This window comes from Leptonychotes weddellii, chromosome 11 (genome assembly GCF_054177405.1).
Source record: "Leptonychotes weddellii isolate Sample4059 chromosome 11, ASM5417740v2, whole genome shotgun sequence".
NCBI lineage: Eukaryota > Metazoa > Chordata > Mammalia > Carnivora > Phocidae > Leptonychotes > Leptonychotes weddellii.
The window spans coordinates 76,030,027-76,049,577 of NC_138379.1; the positions used below are offsets into that span (position 1 = coordinate 76,030,027).

General features: G+C 38.3%; 1 protein-coding gene across 2 annotated transcripts in view; it reads right to left on the bottom strand.

Annotated features, from left to right (window-relative positions):
- The window catches only part of SIRAL1 (SIR2 antiphage like 1), a 47,181-nt gene that overhangs the window by 6,674 nt on the left and 20,956 nt on the right, over positions 1-19,551 (bottom strand). Inside the window, exons 2-5 of one of the 2 annotated variants that reach the window (XM_081799131.1) lie at positions 17,380-17,472; positions 13,033-13,285; positions 3,288-3,515; positions 686-814 (exon numbers count right to left, since the gene is read on the bottom strand). In XM_081799131.1, the coding sequence (XP_081655257.1) occupies positions 686-814; positions 3,288-3,515; positions 13,033-13,285; positions 17,380-17,465 (696 nt within the window). In that variant the 5' untranslated portion in view covers positions 17,466-17,472. Of the gene's footprint in view, positions 1-685; positions 815-3,287; positions 3,516-13,032; positions 13,286-17,379; positions 17,473-19,551 lie in introns of those variants that run through there. The other variant, XM_081799132.1, reaches the window with a different exon arrangement.

The window sequence follows — 19,551 nt, forward strand, 5'->3', positions numbered from 1 at the left end:
TCACATTTTTCCTGGTCTTTCTTTTGCTGCATCATGTAAAGATACTATCATTCCAAGTGACCTAGTCCTGAAAACAGCCAGTATACACTGTTCTCAGCGTTGGGAGCTGGTGAATTTTCCCCACATATCCCTGGCCAGAGAGTACTTTACACACATGTATGAACAAGTCTAAAACTTGTATCTCAAAAAAGCAACAAGCTTTCTCACAAAGCTTTATCATCCTACCTAAAATTTTTAAAATTCTTTGCACTGAGCAATAAGCGATAATTCAATATAAGCCCATCACCATTCACAAAGTCTCTTTAGAATGTATGTTCTAAGAGTGACTAGTCGGTAAAAAGGTGCATGTATTATTATTGGCATAGAGAGGGTTTAATACTATAATAAACCAAACAATGAAGAAGGATAATAATGTAATCTTTGTATGCAGGGATGATGCCGATGACAGAGTGCCATCTGCTGGCTGTCAGTCAAGAACAAAGTAAAAACCTCCGGCTTGATACCCGAAGAGACGTTCTACATTTCCTAAGCTAGCATGCACAACCACAAGCTAAGAAGCACAGAACGAATGTTTCAACTTCCAATTTTAACTCATGGGGAAAATGTTACCCTGTGAAGACCGACTGTACATTTAGAGGTTTCCCAGGAAGGCTTTCTTGAGACCAGCAAGATCAGCACCACTCACCATAACTTCAGTGTTCCTGAGCACATTCTGATACCCAGCTGGATGGAGGACAATGCCACTAGGATTGGTGTAGACCCCATGGATGTGTAAGACGCTCAGCTTCCGCTTCTCCTGAGCCCACTCTAGAACCTGTATAACACAAATATAGCTCAACCAAGCTGGCTGGGCTGAGCATTTGCTTAAAGGTCCCCATGGGCATGAGGCTGTTTTGACGGACCAGGCTGCTGGCATAACTCTGTATGATACCGTAGGGCTAGAATGTAAAACCTAGTGTGGGGTCAGTTTCCATTCCAGGCATGGCTGTTAGGACTGATGGCAGCATGCCTGGTGATTTCTCTTCGAAAGTAACCATCAAAAACTGTAAGTTGCGTGTCGTCACTTGCAGAAATGCTAGAGCTCTTACCACTGGTGATACACATGACAGCCATGGATAACTGTCTCAGTAATGATCTCTAAAGTATCACACCTCCTTGTCTCCAGGCCCTGTGTAGTCCCTCTTCACACTTATTCCAGGCTTGGCCATTGGCTTGCTTCAGTCAACAGGGCATTAGCAAACATGATGCAAGCAGCAGCTTGAAAAATGTTGGCATGAGTCTCATTTCTCTTTCGCTGCTTCTGGAAGCCGGCACCACGTAAGAAGCCTCGGCTAGCCTGCTAGAGATGCGTGGCCCAGTCAACTGCCCATACCAACAGACACGGAAGCAGGGCCATCTGACAGCACCCCGTCTTGGTCGAGCCCCCAGATGACTGCAGCCATGTGGGTAACCAGCAAAACCAGCAGAACTGCCCCATTTCTAAGCCCAGCTCAAATCGCTCACTCACATTATCATGTGCAAATAAAATGTTTGAAGCCCCAAAGTTTCAGCGTGGTTTTTTGTGCAGTGGATAAGCAGTAGAAGAATCACTTCAGTCCCCTGAGCTACCTAAAAGGCTACCAATGAAGAACAATCACTTAGATGACAATGGTAACGAGAGCTACCTGGATGCCACCATTCCATTTTCTCAAGGACTTGAGAAAGCATAATTTCATTCTCATAACATTCTAGAGAAATAAGGTATGGGTTAGGGAAAATAGTGAAGAGGCACAGAGACGCTGAACGTGAGTATCACCAGGCCGCATTCTGACCACCAGTCAGTCAATGGCTTTAAGCACTAGATTTCAATACCGCCCTCTTGTGGACTAAAACTGCAAAGCGGATCTTAAAGTTCCAGGATGAAAATGCGAGAGAAAAGAAGAGCAAGTCTGAGAGAAACCCTTAACTTTCAAAAGGCCCTTATGCTTCTTTTGCTGGTCATAATCTTAGGAGATTACATCAGAAACATCACACAAGCTGCTTCTTGCCATTAATTTTTGAATTTCATGCAATCATCTATGAATTCAAAAAAAGTATTTCCTGAGCACCTGCTATGTGCCAAGTACCATCTCAGACATCAGGCTAAGAAGGGCTGACACGGCGTCTGCGCAAATGGAGTTGCTGTTTCCACGGGATCAACAGCAAGAAAACAAACCGAGATAAAAACTGAAAGTCACAGTGAGCGCCATGAAAGACATGGGCAAAAAAATAAGGACCGGCCCCTTCAAAACACAGAAGGGCAGGTCAGAGAGGTCCTCTCAGAGGTCATACTTCAGTTGAGACTTACAGGCAAAGAAGGAGCTTACCATACCAAGTATGGGGGTAGCGGGTGGAAAACATGCCAGTCAGAGCCAACCAGTCTTCACGGCACCATTTCTTTACATTTGATTTGTTTAAAACCTGACCGCAAGCTCAGCAAAATCACAAGAGCGGTACTGTGACACTAAACGTCAGTGAGCGAGTCAGTTTTCTATCCGAATTCTATTTATCTGGGCTCTAGGCTGGACACAAAGGCAGGTTCCTTGGAAAACAAAGTGGAGAAGGAAAAATTGCAAAAATATAAAGCAGGACAAATGAGACTTGGTGGCATTTTACAACCTGTTTTTTTTTTCTTCTTCTTCAGTCATTGTCTCTGACACCAATCTCCTATTGGTGCTAAAGTTCAAATTACAAACTCAAGTGACCATTCTAATAAAAAAGCCTTATCTTGTTGGTTGACATAGATCAACATCTATAATTCAGTATTATGGTAAACGACTTAGGTATGCATGGGCTGTATTTAAAAAAAAAAAAAAACAACTCTCCTGAGGTTTCCACCGAATATTAACTTCAACCCAGCTATCGCGTGGCTTGAAAGTTGCTCTTCAGACATCATATAGTAGTTTTCATACATTTCTAATAGAGGCCATGAAGAATATATCCTAAGAAAGAACTCTAAATCAGTATTAAGCTCATCTGGTATTAGCAAATGTTAAGATCTTACAGCTCAAATGACTTCCTATAACCTTGCTCTGAAATTGGGTGAAACTGTCAAAACTCACAGAACTGAACACTTTTAAGAGCTGTGCATTTTACTCTATTTTGATTTTATCTCAAAAATCAAAAAAATAAAAATCCAACTGGGGACAAGAATCTTCCTTTCTACCTCAACATAAATACCAGCAGTGTATAATATACCGAGAAAACAGCATTTCTGATGAAGATACAACCCACGAGCCTGAAGAAGAAACTAATCCTTTACTTTTTACCTTTTTCTCATCAGTAAGGTCAAGGGATTCAAGTTGTTTTCCCTGATCTGCTGCATACAGTTCCAGGAGATTATCAAAATTTGTAGTTAATACCAGGGCTCCATTTTCCATCAGGTGGAGAACTGACTGAAGGAGCTGTTTTCCAGAATCTTCCATCTTTGACTCCAAATCATCAAATACTTCATATAAACAGTCCTTGAAAAATGTGGATCGAACATTACTAGTTCGCTGGGGAGGGATTGGAAAGAGAAAAATTAATTCCACATGTTTGGGTAGGTCATTTGTTTAAACTACAATAATACAGCAAATTTTTGAAGGACATTATGTACTTAAAATAAGGATAAAATACTGTCTACCTCAGAGAGTTACAGTAAGAAAAACAGGACACATGCCATGTGCTGAAGCACAATGCCTAGCACATAGTAAGTGATCTGGACTATTATATCATATGCAAATAAACATAAATTCTCTAAATAAGCATTTTTATAGATTGAAGAAAATGGGCATGGTCGAGAGATATGAATTACTACCAGGACTAAAGAAAGGGGGTGGAAAAGCACAGTACCTACTACCCTAATTAGGCCTCAGGTAAGAAGACAATATTTTCTGTTAAACTTTCCTCACCCAGAGAATAACCAATAAAAGACAGCTATCTCTAAAATGTGGTTTAGTGTCTCTTTTTCTAATCCTGGGTGCTTTTTACAGATGTTTATAGATTTAGGAAAAACGGTTTATCTTCTCCCTGCGTGTTTTTCCCCTAGCATAATTCAGGAATTTGTTTACAGGTATGGTAGGAAAAATACTTAGTATATAACAAAGGTTGTCAAAAATTTGCATTTTGCAATTGTTTTTTAAAAATACCAAACACTGGGGCGCCTGGGTGGCTCAGTCGTTAAGCATCTGCCTTCGGCTCAGGTCATGATCCCAGGGTCCTGCGGTCGAGCCCCACATCGGGCTCCAGCCCCACATCGGGCTCCCTGCTCCATGGGAAGCCTGCTTCTCCCTCTCCCACTGTCCCTGCTTGTGTTCCTTTTCTCGCTGTATCTCTCTCTGTCAAATAAATAAATAAAATCTTAAAAAAAAAAACACTAATCAGTTCTAAACAGACTTCCTCCTTTGATTTTTAATTTTTTTAAAGATTTTTTTTTTTTTTAATTTATTCATTTGAGAGAGAGAGAGAGCATGAGCAGAAGGGAGGGTCAGAGCGAGAGGGAGAAGCAGACTCCACCCTGAGCAGAGAGCCTGACATGGGGCTCAATCCCAGGACCCTGAGATCATGATCCGTGCTGAACGCAGACGCTTAACTGACTGAGTGACCCAGGTGGTGCCCCTCGCCCTTCTTTACATATGGATTATCTGAATAAGAGCTTTCCCAGTTTCATTCTGAGAGTATGTAAATATCTCGATGACTAATGAGGAAAAAGAATACAAACCTTAGGTAGGAAGGTGGCTTTATAACTTAAAAGACAAAGTGGCCCCAGGGACACAGGAATTTCAAATGGGAACATAACTATGTAATGTGCTGTAACAAATGTCTGATCCCTATCTTGTTCCTGCAAATACCAGGCCATTAGATAGTATCAGAGCAAGAATCAGTTCATAAAGGCCCCAGTATTTCCCAAACTCCAAGTAATTGCACTTAGCTGCTAGACACATAGATACTGAGCTCCTTCTGTTTTTCCTCAAAGTAGTCCCCCTACCTTCCTGGTTTCCTTTGCGTATCCTTCGAATAGTGCAATGCTCAGAGGAAGATCTGATTCCATGGAACCACATAAGCAGATTCATAAAATACACTTCTATTTGCCAAATTCTTTCCCTAATTTTTCAAAGTATTTTATAAAATTATCCAATCTTTAAATTATACCTACCAAAGAAATGGTAAATACTTAAACACTGGAAAACTAGAGCACAGAGGTGAAAAAGTCCCTCTATTTGGTGGTGACACACCCTGAAGTTTATCTGGTCTGTCAATCACTATTCCATGCAACATCTACCACCAGGCAGGATTCTCCTTATACCCTGTGTCAGTGGGCTCAAAGATTCTCTTCTAGTGTTAAACAGATGGAATAGCCCATATTTACGTGGCTAAGAATGTGGGTCATGTTTTTCAACTTGTCCATTTTCATTACATAATGGCATAAATAATTACATCACATATTAGCAGCCATAGGCAACCAACTGGTGACTCAAACACTCAATCAGAATGAACAATCTGATCAGAAACAGTGAAGAATTTACAACCATACTTACTGAATTTCACCACATACATGAATTATCGAAAATATGATGCCCCTTTAATGTCTACTAAAATTACAACCCATTTACCCTACAGTCTTGCAATCCCATTTCTGGGAATATATCCCACAGATATACTACAAACAAATGAAACAACATAAACAAGATTATCACAAAAAATTCCAGTGTCATTTAAGAAATCACTGGAAACAAGCCAAGTATCCGCGTGTAGGAGACTGAGATGGCCAAGAACCCATATAAAGGAGGCTAGCATGGAACGATCTCCAAGATATACAGTTAAGTAAAACAAACAAGGTGCCAAACACTAAATTTAGAATGCTACCTTTTGACATGAGGGATTAAAGAGGTAGTGAGATAGAATAAATCTAGTCCTATTTGCTTGTTTTGCAAAAAAGGAACACTGAAAGGATACTCAAAAAGCCAGTAAGAGTGGTGACCTATGGGGAAGGGGTGAGTTTGGGAAGAGGAGGTAGACAAAGACATGGTGGAAATGAGATGTCGCAATGTATGTAAACCTTTTTACATCATTTTGATTTCTGCAATGTACACAAATAATACCTATTCAAAAAAAGCAAAACTAAGCTTAAAATTAAACAAAAACTGCAGTGATTTTAAGAACTTCCCTGTTGTGTTTTATATCTTCATTTTGCACTCGATTCATACATAAACAGTTATACAACACCATATTCCAGTACCAGTTTAATCATTACACACACACATAAAAATACCTGAGTATACAATCAGGTAATCATGGGTGTGGAATATTTTCTTGCTTCTAAGGAAAGAAATACAAAAGGTTAAAGCCTGGGAATAAATGTTAAAAGTCACTTATTTTAGCTAACTATCTCTTAATTCTATTTCTTTAAGTTATTACATCTTGCATATCAACACGGAGAGGAAGGAAAGAGGCTTTTTGTAGCTGTGACTTCCTCAGACTTAAAATGAACATTTCTCTCTCTTGAAGCATGTGACCCTAGAACTAAATTTCCCACCAGTAGCCTAAGCAAAGACAAAGGAATGAAAACAAATAAAGGAGGTTCCACAGTCAAAAGGAAATGCCAAACTCCCACACAATTTTATGGACATTTTCTTATTCACTTAAAACAGTGAACTGAATCCAATGCTACATACCCTTAACTCTCATCTTTCTGATCTCAGATACAGTAAAAACAAAATCCGGACTCTTTCCCACCATGGTTATTAACAATTTATAGTGCACTTACTATGTGCCAAATACTTTATATACATTGTCTAACTTATTCTTCACGAGTTAAGTAGTATTAGCCCAGTTTTATAGGTGCAAAAATAGATCCTGAGAAGTTAAGTGATTCTCCCAAGGTCCTAGTGCATTTAAATGGCGGAGTCTGATTCCGAAACCCAAGTTCTCCGCATTGAATGCACAATGTATCCCTACTAAAAGATAATGTATCCCTACTAAAAGAAACTGGCTCAGTAGATAGGCCTATTAAATTAACGCTGCCATATTACCGCTGTTAGAGTCTTAAAAAAAAATAAAATAAAAATAAAGGACAGTTTCAAACATATATAAAAAGAATATAAACCCCACTGTATATCCATCATCCTGTTTCAACCATTATCACACATGGCCAATCTTATTTAACCTAAATTCCCCTCCACCATATGCCTCCCACCTCTCCCCTTGAACAGAATTTTTCTGAAGCAATTCCCAAGCATCATATTTCATGCAGCTACTTCAACAGCTTCTTAAAAGGATCCCTCCCTTACATATAAAACAAAATGTAACTGTAATACCACCTATCACACCTAAAAAAAAAAATACTAATTCCTTATTATCAAATACTCAAGTGTTCAAATTTCCCTAAATGTATGGGTCTTTTTTTTTAATTTTTTTATTTTATTTATTTATTTTTTAAAGATTTTATTTATTTATTTGACAGAGAAAGAGATAGCGAGAGCAGGAACACAAGCAGGGGGAGTGGGAGAGGGAGAAGCAGGCTTCCCGCAGAGCAGGGAGCCCGATGTGGTGCTCGATCCCAGGGCCCTGGGATCATGACCCGAGCCGAAGGCAGACGCTTAACGACTGAGCCACCCAGGCGCCCAGGTCTTTTTTTTTTTAAAAGAAGCCTCTGGTTTGCCTGTATTTTTTTCTTACATATCCTCTATTAAAGTGGGTTTTAAAACATGGCCCATGGACCCCATGGATCTCCAACATTCTTTAAGGAGTCTGCAAAGTAAAATTATTTTCATAACATTAAGGTCATTTTTGTCTTTCAAACTTTGCTGGTATGTGCACTGATGGTGCAAAAGCAATCGTGGGTAAAACTGCTGGTGACTTAGTGTGACTCAAGACAGTGGAACCAAGCTGTGCCCGTAATCACTGCATTCTTCATGACCAAAGACTTATAGTAAGAAAAAAAAATCCAGGGGCACCTGGGTGGCTCAGTCGTTAAGCGTCTGCCTTCAGCTCAGGTCATGATCTCGGGTCCTGGGATCGAGCCCCGCATCGGGCTCCCTGCTCGGCGGGAAGCCTGCGTCTCCCTCTCCCACTCCCCCTGCTTGTGTTCCCTCTCTCGCTGTGTCTCTCTCTGTCAAATAAATAAAAATAAAATCTTAAAAAAAAAAAAAAGAAAAAAAATTCCAGTGTCATGTAAGAATGTCCTTAATGAAGCAGTAAAAATTATTAATTGTATTAAATCTTGACCCTTGAGCACATGCCCTTTTAAAAGTCTGTGTGGAGAAAGAGGACATATGCACAAAGCACTTCTGCTGCAGACTGAAGTATGATGGTTGTCTCCAGGCAAAACACTTGTGTGATTGAACTGTAAGCTCGACAATCCATTTTTTCATCAAACATTATTTTTACTTGAACAAATGACTGACAGACAAACTAGTCATTCAGATTTGGGCATTCTCAGGCATTTTTGCAAAAATAAATGAAGTGAGCCTGCCATTTTGAGGAAAACAACTCAGGACTGCTGCCTTGGTTGCCAATGACAAAAGTTGAGCTTTCAAGCAAAAACCAGAAATTTAAAAAAAATTATTTAAATTCAATTTAGTTAACATATAGTGTATTATTAATTTCAGGGGTAGAATTTAGTGATTCATCAGTTGCATATAACACCCAGTGCTCATTCCATCAAGTGCCCTCCTCAATGTCCATCACCCAGTTACCCCATCCCCCTGTAGCAACCCTAGAGTTAGGAGTCTCTTATGGTCTCTTATGGTTTGTCTCCCTCTCTGTTTTTATCTTACTTTTCCTTCCCTTCCCCTGTGTTCATCTGGTTTGTTTCTTAAATTCCACATATGAGTGAAATCATATGGTATTTGTCTTTCTGACTTATTTTGCTTAGCATAATACCCTCAAGTTCGATCCACGTCATTGCAAATGGCAAGATTTCATTCTTTCTGATGGCTAGTATTATATATATACATATATATAATATATAATAATATATATATGTATATATAAATATATTATATAGATTTTATATAGATATATATATCTCACATCTTCTTTATCCAGAATTTTAGAAATCTTTAATCTGCCACCATGAGCTTGACAGCTTCCAAATACTTTTGTGATGAGATTGGTGGTGTTATTAATGAATACAATTTTTTGAGCTGTGTAGTGAAACGTGTCAATATCTAGAAGATATATGTAACTCAGCAAACCAAGATTTTCCAAATGACCAATGCATGATGTTACAAAATCATGCATGGGTGAAAGACTCATTCTAAGTGCAAGATGGATCATGGATTTTAATGCAACAGAATAGGAAAAGTTAAGATATGGATTTGACTTCAGATTCCATATTGCTATTAATCTTTAGGGAAGGAAGCCACCACTTACTGAGTTTTTAGTGTAGTATCAACAACAAATATCTATAATTACCTAAAAAGACTATTAAAATACTTCTTTCTTTGCCAGCTACATATCTCTGAGACCTGATTTTTTCCATATACTCAAACCAAAACAACACACAGTATATAAAGCAGAAAGGAGAATGCAGTTGCTTTCTTTAATAGAAGAGATTTGCAAAAGTGTGAAATAATATTATTCTCCTCACTAATTTATTTTTGTTTTTTGGAAAATATAATTATTTTCCACAAACATGTTATTTACGTTTACATGTAATAGGCTTATTGTTACTTTTCAGTGAGTATTTTAAACATTTCTCAATTTTTAATCGCGAATATTGACAGTTATACTCCACATAAACAAAAGCTGCTTGAGTTTCTCAGTAATTTTTTAAGAGTATATAAAGGCGTCTTGAGACCAAAAAGTTTGATAATTGCTCCGCTATTGCAACTGACACTAACCCGCAACTACATTTTAAGGTTAATAAATCTTCATCCGAAGGTAATTAGTGACCCCAGTTTGATGTATTTGGTAGGTACACGCTTATTGACACTGACTTCAAAACTTCTCATTACTTTCAATCACAGTTCACCCAACTAGCAAAATCATGCTTTCTGTTCTCAGGAAACCACTGTGATGAGTTAGTGAAGGTTACAGCCACGACAAGGGAGTGGCATAACAACACAGTACATCCTAGTCTGAAAGAGAACTTCTTTATCCATAGACCAGTCTTCCTAGTCTAACACAGTAATCATGAGCTTTTTTTTTTTTTTCCAGAAAGATAACATTTTTATTGACTGGCTGACACACCTCCGTAATACTTTTTTTCCCTTATGTTTTTTGGCTACATACTCTTTTAATTACCTTTTTATATGACAATTTTGTTTTTTAAAGACATTAAAAAAATATATTTTCTTTCCTCTTTGCTCTCAAGTGTACTTTATCAGATATTAATACAGCCACTCTCACCTTCTGTTGATTAGTGTTTGGATTATACATGTTTCCCATCCTTTTACCTTTATTTTTAACAGCTCTACTGAGATACAATTCTCATAACATACAATTCACCTATTTTAAGTGTAAATTCAGTGATTATTTATAGATCCACAGATACTGCAACTGTCACCACAGTCAATTTTAGAACATTTCATCATATCAAAAAGAAACCATGTACCCTTTAAATATCACCCTGCTGCCCTCCATCTGTGCTCCAGTCCTCAGCAACTACTAATCTACTTTCTGTCTCTAACAGATTTCCGTATTCTGGACATTCCGTATGAAGAGAATCATCTAATATGTGGTCTTTTGTGACTGGCTTCCATTATGCTAAGGGTCATTCATACTGCAGCATGTTATCAGTACTGAATTCCCTTTTACTGGGAAGTAGTATTCCATTGTATGAATGTGCCACATTTTATTTATCCATTTGACAGTTAATGGACATCTGGGTAACTCTACCTTGTGTCTATTATGAATACGGCTATCACCATTTGTGTGTTAAGTTTCTCTACCGGCATATGTTTTCATTTCTCTAGGGTATATCTAGAAGTGAAACTGTTGGGTCAGATGGTAACTCTGTATTTAATTGTTTGAGGAACTGCCAGAATGTGTTCCACATTGTCTGTACCATTTCACAATCCCAGCAGCGTATGAGGGATTCAATTTCTCCACATCCTCGCCAACACTTAACTATCTGACTTTGTGACTTTACCTCATGTGGTTTTGATTTGCATTTTTCTAATGACTACTACATGGAGCATCTTTTCATGTACTTACTGGCACATGGAACAATGTCTACTCAAATCCCTTGACTTATCTGCCTTTTTATTGTTAAGTTATAATAGTTCTTTATATATTCTGGATACTACACCCTTAGGAGATAGACGAATTGCTAATATTTTCTCCTGTTTGGGGGGCGGGGGCTGTCTTTTTACTTTCTTGATAGTGCTCTTTGAGCCTAGCAGCTTTTACATTTGGTAAGGTGTGGTATATCTACTGTTTCTTTTGTTACTTGTGCTTCTGGTGTCATGTTTAAAAAACTGCAGCCACGGGGCACCTGGGTGGCTCAGTTGGTTAAGCGTCTGCCTTCGGCTCAGGTCATGATCCCAGGGTCCTGGGATCGAGCCCCGCGTCGGGCTCCCTGCTCAGCGAAGAGCCTGCTTCTCCCTCTCCCTGCCACTTGCCTGCTCGTGCTATCTCTCTGTCAAATAAATAAATAAATAAATAAAATCTTAAAAAAAAAAAAAAAGTGCTGCCAGATCCAAAGGCATGAAGCTTTAAATCTGTTTTCTTCTAGGAGCTTTATAGTTTTAGCTCTTATATTTAGGTTTTTTATCCATTTTGAGTTAATTTTGTGTATGGTGTGAGACAGAGGTCCCATGAGCTCTTTAAAGCCTACTAATTATTTACATTATTCTAGGTTAGTAACAATTTATCACAACCGCGGACAAAGAAATGAAAAGAGGAAGTAAAAGGTACTAAGTTTCTGAAATGAGTTATGAACCAAGAGGAAATTACTTTTAAATGGCTCTCTTTTAGGCTAACTTTTTTTTTTTTTAAAGGAAAGGTTTTTATTTTTTTTTATTTTTTTTTTTTAAAGATTTATTGATTTGACAGAGAGAGATAGTAAGAGAAGGAACACAAGCAGGGGGAGTGGGAGAGGGAGAAGCAGGCTTCCCGCAGCGCAGGGAGCCCAATGTGGGGCTCGATCCCAGGACCCTGGGATCATGACCTGAGCCGAAGGCAGACGCTTAACGACTGAGCCACCCAGGCGCCCCTTTAGGCTAACTCTTAATGACACTTCTGTCCTATAAGCCTGAGAGCCTCGGAGGAAGGGGTGGGAATCAACACTAATAATTTACTTTATAACAAGAGTTCTATTTTTTTCCCAAAAATATATGATTTATTAAGATTTAGAGCATGCTTTGGCTACTCTACTATTTCTAAATGTATCTTAAATGAATTCTGATTTTGAAGGCATTTTGAAGACAAGGAGGGCCTTATCATTCATGAATTGGTATCCAACTCAGTTGGATAAAACAAGACAAAATTCCTTATAAATATTTTGAGTGATCACCTTTAAAAGGAACATTAAAAAAAACCGTGTTGCTTCACCCAAAAAGGGTAAGAATTATCTCTAATCTTTCTGGGGTTCCCTAAAAGGCATGGATGCCAGGGAATACCACTTTCACAGTAATGAGCAGAGAATGCAAAGTAAATTCAAAACACAGCAATAATGGGACAGTGGCCTCATTTCTGTATATATAAAGACTTCAACCACCACCCCATTATTGCCATCACACACACACACACACAAATGGTTCAAGATAACTACCCTGAATAGGGTCCATAAGCAGACCTTTTGTGAAAGAGCCAAATGGTAGGCAAATCTATAAGCTAAAGGGTCACCCGGGTGGCTCAACTGATTAAGCCTCCAGACTCTGGATTTCAGCCTGGGTCACGATCTCGGGGTTGTGAGATCGAGCCCCTGCACTGTAGTCCACTCTGGGCGGGCATGGAGCCTGCTTAAGACTCTCTCTCTCTCCCTGGGTCTGCCCCCCCCCCCCCAATCTATAAGCTCAAAATGACTATCCTTATTACATTCAGCACGTGTGTCATGGTTTCAGGAAATACTGCCAGGATACTCACAGGAGAGAGTTTCTGGATAAGGTCATGGGCAACGTGGACAAGGTTTTTGTCTTCATGGAGACATTTCTGAAATTTTCTGCTCTCCTCGTCTTCTAGGAGATCAAAGTCAATGGCGGCATCCAGCAAGGCCTGAATTAAGCCCTTCCAGGACTTCAGGGCTGGAACCTGCGGTGCCACCGCGGCGCTGATGCCCGTTCCGATCACCAGCACAAGTTCCCGCGGCTTCTTAGTTTTTAAGCTTGGAAGCAGCTTCCTAAAAAAGTCAACCAAATGAAGAGGATTGGGAATGTCCAACAGATATGAGGCACACGGAAAGGCTGTTGAAAATCATGGTTTTCAGCTACCACTTTCGTAGTTGCAAAGAGAACAACTACCAGTTTCTGATGCCTCTCCTGAGTATCTTAAGCAAAAAGACCAGAATACTGTGCCAGGGCTTGCTGAAAAACCTATTTCAGGAATCCTAAAAGGCAATCTTAAAATCAATTTTCTCCCTCATAGTTCTTTCAATCTAAGAAAACCCACTAATAGTAGGAAAAGATCCAATTATATTATAGCCCAGCTGAGTTCTGCTAACTAAATTATATTTTAAGCCAACATTAAATTTCAAAAAACATGGAGTCCAAAGAGAAAAGAAATCCATACAAATTAAATTCCTATTGTTGAGAGATATATAAAAGAGATGAAAGAAAGCCAAAGTTAAGCCCAAATTCTGTAAAAACAAGTAAGATAAAATTGAGCATGACTAAAACTGAGAATGAGATAGTCAAGTATGGGAACATTTCACTGCGATTTTGTTCTAGTTTCTGCAAGGCAAAAAGAAAAAAAAAGTAGCTAACAAAATTCTGAAAACACAGGAGCTTCACATTACCTAAATAAACAAAGATACAACTATTCAACAGATATGACAAGAAGTGGAAAACATTCCTTTCTTACTGTGAGACAAGCACAGAGTTCTGTCTTGAAGAGAGAGCACAGACACAAGTTTTGTGTTTTGGTTCTCCATACCCCACCCCCTGCTTCAATCTGGAAACTATATTAAAGTCTGTTTGAAATACGTTTACTCACTTTAATTTTTGCTAATGGCAGGTATTCTCTAAGAAATTGCCTTTCTCAATTTGTCAAAATAATAGAAAAAGGATTTGCATTTTGGCATAACATAAGAAATGGTACTTTAAGCCTTGGGAAACCTGTTTTGGGGAAACAAACTTAAGAACTGCCTTCCCTATCTCCAACTCCTGAATTCAGTCATTCGACAAATATGAAAAACTTACAAAGTACCAGACACTATGGGAGGCACTAGTGATGTTTCTATGAATAAAATGAAGTCCCTAATCTTAAGAGTTTAGTCTACTGGAAAAGACTGATAATAGATACTAGAAGCAAATGATGAAATGAGTATCAGTTCAAGGCAATCAAGATATGGAAACATACACAAATACATACTCATAGAAAATTTCTAGAAGGATCCACAAGAACTGTAAATAGTGGTTAATTCTGGGGAGTAGGGAGAATAAGGATTTTTACTTTGATTGTGCTTTATTATTTGAATTTTTTACCTCACCCATTATAGGTTTAAGGTATAATTTGCCTAATCTAAAATTTCCAGTTAAAAAGGAAAAAATTAGCAGTTGTGGTTTATTTCTGATTCTTCCTAAAACCACTAAGTAATTATAATTTTTTTAGAAGGTATAAATTCATAAAAATCAAAATAAGAAAAGATGACAGCAGACAACACAAGCCAACAAAATTTTAGGAGTTGTACAGTAAGAGATGATTCCCTCTATAAAACTTTCGGAATGTTCAAATAAATCTGAAGGTGGAGGGACAGGTGGGGCCAAAACAGAGGATTTGTTGCAAGGCCATATTAGAAGCAGTTAGGACTCTATGACTGGAGGCTTGCTTTCCAGAGAGGTTGAACCAGAAGGTTCTGTATTTGAGAACACTGTGCACAGCTTGGAAAAGGGAATTAAGTAAAAGTCAGTATAGGAAATATAAGACTCTCCCCTGCACCCTTCTCCCAGAGGAGACATTGGCAGTCAACCTTATACCTGCACCCTATTCCCCATCCAGTCATCCTCTGTGGGGGAAAATGGCCAGCATGAGAAAAAAGACCCACACATTCTGATAGGTGGGGATTCCTAAGCTACAGAACCTGGCCCATGCTTGACATCCACAGTGAAGCCCATCAGCGACCAAGTCCCTTATGCACAAAGATTCTCCAACTGGCTTTTTAGTGTCCTCTCTTAAATATGAGCAGACAAAGAAAGGTCACCTTACATTTGAACAAAGCCCCCAATGTGAGGGTTACACCTAAACAAACTAGCAGATAGAAAGGAATCTGCAGGAAACAAGTGACAATAGGGGAAAGACAAGAAAAATGGAAAAGAAAACGGTATCTCATATAGATTAAAAAAAAAAGTATCTATGAAAAATGAGCAAAATACTATAAAAAAGGGGTGGGCAAACAAATAGATTTCTTGGAAATTAAAAATATAACAAATAAATTCGTAACATTGGAAGAAAACAGAAAATCTCTGAGAAAGTATAATGATAAAGCAATAGAGAACTAGAGTCTTGGGGCGCCTGGGTGGCTCAGTCGGTTAACAGTCAGACTCTTGATTTTGGCTCAGGTCATGACCTCAAGGTCATGAGGTCAAGCCCCTCGCTGGGCTCTGTGCTGGACATGCAGCCTGCTTAAGATTCTCTCTCTCAGGATGCCTGGGTGGCTCAGTCGGTTAAGGTCTGCCTTCGGCTTAGGTTATGATGCCAGGGTCCTGGGATCGAGCCCTGCTGAGCAGAGAGCCTGTTTCTCCCTCTCCCTCTGCCTGCCGCTCCCCCTGCTTGTGCACTCTCTCTCTCTGTCAGATAAGTAAAATCTTAAAAAAAAAAAAAAAGATTCTCTCTTTCTCTCTCACCCCCCCACGCTCACGCACACACTCTTTTTCTCTCTCTCAAAAAAAGAAAAAGAAAAAAGAAAACTATAGAGTCTTACTGCAGAAGATCCAACATCTGAATACCAAGAGTTCTACTACAAAGGCACAATATAGAAAAAACCGTAAAGGAAATTATCAAATAAGAAAAAAAATTTTCCACAGTGAATTATCAGTAGCCAACTTGTTAGGGCCACCTGATACCTAGACTCATATGAAGGTACATCACTGTGAAATTTCAGGTTGCTGAGAATAAAATAACTATCCTTACAAGCTTCCAGTGAGAAAAGAAGAGGTCATATAACACAAGGACTGGGAATCAGCAAAGAGTCACTATTTTGGCAGGAACACATAGCTGCTAGCAGAGAATGAGTAATAATTTCATAACTCTAAGGAAAATGATTTCCTATCTAAAACTCTACACTCAGCCAAATCATCAAATAAATGGACAAATATGATAAGGACATCTTCAAATGTCTCCAAAAACTCTTCTCCTGTGAATCCTTACTAAGGAAGCATAATGAGAGTATTTTTCAGGAAAATGAAAGGGCAAGATGATATCTAGGAAAGAGAGGATCCAATACAGGAGAGATATAAAAGGAATTCTGGGGGTCACGGGAAAGGAAAATGGCAAACATCAGCAATATAGCAGGCCTGGAGAACAGCGGTCCAGAGCAGAGGACTGTCCAGAAGGAAAAATCTATGAAAGAATGTAAACTTGAGTAAATTACTGATGAGTGTCAGCATATCTAAGAGATTTATTCTTCCGTCACAGAGTTTGAAGATAAGCTGATAGGTACATAGAAAACAAAGCAAGCAAACAAACAAAAAAGGATAATCTTTAATAACTTGGAGGAAAAAATGGACAAGAAAGTATAATCAAAACACTGTTAGGCTCAGCTATGAATACTATTCATCCAGTCATATATGTTAACTATTAAAAAACTGACTTAACCAAAAATTGTGATATAAACACTGGGGGGATGTCGGGAAAGAGTGTTTGACGTGTGTATATGGTGGGAGCAACATGTGGGGAGAGGCTCCAGAAGGGCAAGCCTAATCCTCATCTTCCTTAATTGGAAAATAGATAAAACCAAAAAACTAAAAAATAGCAGTATATACACATTATTTAAAAATATGGATGCAAGTATTAGAAGAAACAGATTAAAAAAGTTGAAAGTGATTATCTCTGGAGAGGGAAAAGGCATTATAAGCTTTGAAGTACTGACTTATAAATTATGTACATTCATGACATTTTTTAAAATAAAAATTAAATCCAAAATAAAAATAATTTTTATATGAAGGTCAATATTAATTTGTGAAAACAACTAGACTGTAGGGCAAGTTTGTTATTTTTTGTCATCTACCATAAATGGTAATTTACTAAATGTTCCTCGGATTCCCTTCCCTTGTTTACCTGGGCTTTTTGGTGGGGGGTGCGCCATCACTGAAGTATCCAAGAATCTTGTCTATATCAGAGGCCTGGCTCCCTGTAGAAGCCATCCAGTTTCTAAAATAGATTAAACACCACAGACCACAATTAGATCTGTAATATATACCATTCAAAATAGCACACATGTTAAACAGTTTTAATGAGGTGTATACCCTAAAGGTGTTCTAGAGGTATTCCCTGCTCAACAAAGATTCATTAATTAATGAGCATCCCAAACTTAAAGAATTAAATTCACTTAAAAGAAAATAACCTTGAAATTATGACTTTGGTGCTCCATACTGTCATCTTGTTTCTGTTCCTGAAGGCTCTCCCCTGCCCCCTTCTTCCCAAAACAAAACAAAAATCGATGTCAATTCATGTCAATTATTGGTCATCACTTTGTGTAGCCTAAGAAATACCTGCTATTCTCCCCTGAGACAGGCTTGGGAAGTCTTAGGGGATAAAAACAATCCATGGATAAGTGTGCTAATAGACTCCAATTATCCATTTACTATCAACTGAAGAAATCACTGAGTCAAGAATAGAACAATCAATACTAATTCGCTGATTGTTAGACATCCTTGTTGCTGAACAACTACATCCTCACAGGCAGCGAGGCACGTCTCCCTAGCTGAACAGAGTGGACTCTTAGACACTGTGATAAATGGGAAAGGTATTATCAAGCAAAGATGCATGAAAAATGACCAATTATGTTCAGGTGATGGGATAACTAGCAAAAGTAAGAGAATTACCATGGATTAGAATGAAAATTATAATGAGAAGTTTTAATTGCTCAAAATTTTAGCAAACTTGCTAAATCTAAGGACCATTAATTCTAAAACAGCAATATTTTAAATAGTGTGTACACACACATACACACGTATCCAACAAAAGGCAATACACAGTACCAGAGTTGTGAGGGTTTTATTATTCTTTCATTGTCAACGTTTAGAAATAACCAGGGGCGTCTGGGTGGCTCAGTTAAGCGTCTGACTCTCAGTTTTGGCTCAGGCTGTGAACTCAGGGTCTTGATCTCATGGGTCATGGGATTGAGTCCTGCGTCAGGCTCCACGCTGAGCAGGGAGTCTGCTCGAGGATTCTCTTCCCCTGCCTCTCATCCCACGCACCCCCTCTCTCTAAATAAATAAATAAATCTTTAGAAATAATCAAATTCCTACTAATTATTTCAAGTTTACTATTTTAGTAGAAAGCTTTTTCTTCATGTAAACATTTTCTCAAGTCTGCTGAATTAATTTTTCTGGTAAATAGAAGGCTCAGTTCCTTACCCCATATTACTTCACACATAATGGAATTCTTTGATATCATAATCATTAGGAAAATAGGAATCTCAAAATCATAAAGTGAGTTAGGAAGTAGGCCATCTTTCTAGTCAAATCTTTGATTCTGTTGGTGAGAAAGCTGGGGCTCAGAGAAGACACATGAATTACTTAACTCAGTAAGTTGTGCCTTAATAATCACTGGAGATGCCTGTTAAACATACGTGTTCTTAAAAATAACGTCTATTAATTAGCTTAAAGACAGTATATATTCTCAGGCTCTAAACCCAAAATACTGAACCAGAATCTCCAGAATCTTCAGGAAATTCTTATGATGAGGTAAAAAGGAACATCCAAATGAAATGCAACAATTTTTCTAAATGTCTACAAATGTAGGACATTTAACACAGGCATACCATCTGCTATCCTCTCTTCATTTAAGCGCATATATCATTTATTATAGTCAATACCATCCCGGTTTGCTAAGAGTTAATCACCATTAAAATATTTCCAAATTTTAATTTATGGAAGTCATTTTCTACTCTAAAGTCCAGTCTATGCTCTAGATTGAAGAAGAATTGGTAGAAGAGTGGTTACTTCTACTGTATGTGGGACGACCTGTTAGCTTGGGATAGTTTTAAAAAATACACAACGAAAAGTGTGTATGCTTATGCTCTTTCTTTAAACATGGTTCTAAAAGGCCATCATCTGAACAAATTACAGCCATGCAAAAAATACTCTGTATTAAGAAAGATTAAAGAAAAGTAAAAAGGGAATTAATTTAATGTTTATTAAGTTTTGAAGACAGACAGCTTCAGAATTCAGTGCTCAGTTCAGCTACTAAACCTGAGTTTTAACAAACTGATAGTGCTTACCACAT